The 1,291-nt window shown below is 40.2% G+C and overlaps 1 protein-coding gene across 1 annotated transcript; it reads right to left on the bottom strand.

Moving 5' to 3' along the window:
* Positions 1-266: 266 nt before the first annotated feature.
* Positions 267-909, bottom strand: LOC121964263 (unconventional myosin-Ig-like; the record flags this gene model as incomplete). Its single annotated transcript, XM_042514480.1, has 2 exons — positions 267-337; positions 739-909. Coding segments are annotated over 2 exons (242 nt in total), but the record flags the coding sequence as incomplete, so codon positions are not given.
* Positions 910-1,291: the final 382 nt, after the last annotated feature.

Raw genomic sequence — 1,291 nt, 5'->3', positions numbered from 1 at the left:
TGAGACAATATTCAAATGAATACTTTTCAACACCCATATGTTATATGTTACTTAGGATGATGGTCAATATTAACCAGAACTTAGAATAAAAAGCGCTACACCAACACGACCACTGGAAGCTTTTATGAATCCAGCGATGTCATACACTGACCTCTCTTAATAGGATTATTTGGCTTACACTTCTGAACTCTGCACTATATCATGTCAATTTTTCAGCCACATTTCGGCCCAGGGCCACAAAGTGTGTAAATGTGTGAGCGACTCACGTGACGTCGCCCGCATAGTGGCGAATCCGGAAGTGTTTCTGGAAGTCCATGGTTTTGTCAGAGGGGCAGAGCTGGAAATGAGAAGATGCTGTGAGTGCAGTGCTAACAGTGTGGATTTTTAAATGTAATATGCTATCAATATTTACAGTGATCAGATGTCAGGTTTGAGCCCCTGTTGTTTGTAAAGACTCCAGTGAAGTCTCTGAAGGCTAAACACTGGAGAAACTCTGCTCTCTACTGACTGCAATGCAAAACTGCATCTGTATTATAGCTCATTTTAAAGGACACTGTAGTGACGCTTCACACTTACTTTTAAGAAAAAAATCAAACCAAAACACACACTGTTTTGACAAAAAATACTAAATTCTAATTCATCACAATCTAATTTCGTCATATCGCACACCCCTTCATCATAAATATACAATAAATATATAATACCCTAATGGCATATTAGGGTATTATCTGTTCTCACCTTGCGGGAGGTGTAGTGGGGGTGATGGGCCAGTTTGGTGTCCATGCTCTCCAGGCAGACCGTGTCTGTGACTTTGCCAACAGTGAGACAAGCTTCGTCCAAAATAGAGATGATGCCTTTGTGAGGCTGCTCCACGAGGTCCACAATGATCTGGTTGTTGAAGTAATCAATCTGTGACAAAACAGTGTGATTGTTTAGTAGGAGGGAAATATAGTGACATTAGTGCCATTTATGAACCATGTTAGTGCATGTACTGCGTCGTTTTGTTCAATGGCATGTTAGTGCACTTACACACTTATTTGTTTGTGTGTCACATCTGCACCATACATATCTCTCATAATAACTTTTCAGAAACAACTTTTTCCCAACTTCACCAACCATTTAGTTTATCCACATCTGTCCAAACTCATGTGCAACAATTACAATGCTTCAAATATAGTTGTTGCTGCAAAGAAGCTACCGATTCTAAAACACGGATGCTTCATATTTATCTGTCTCCCGGCAGCACATAAGATCTTGGCAATGAGCACAGTTTTAAGGTGCACAGCCAACA

Source organism: Plectropomus leopardus, unplaced genomic scaffold, assembly GCF_008729295.1.
Source record: "Plectropomus leopardus isolate mb unplaced genomic scaffold, YSFRI_Pleo_2.0 unplaced_scaffold14857, whole genome shotgun sequence".
Lineage (NCBI taxonomy): Eukaryota > Metazoa > Chordata > Actinopteri > Perciformes > Serranidae > Plectropomus > Plectropomus leopardus.
Note: the sequence above shows the minus strand (reverse complement) of the source record. Positions and strands in the feature narration are given on the sequence as shown.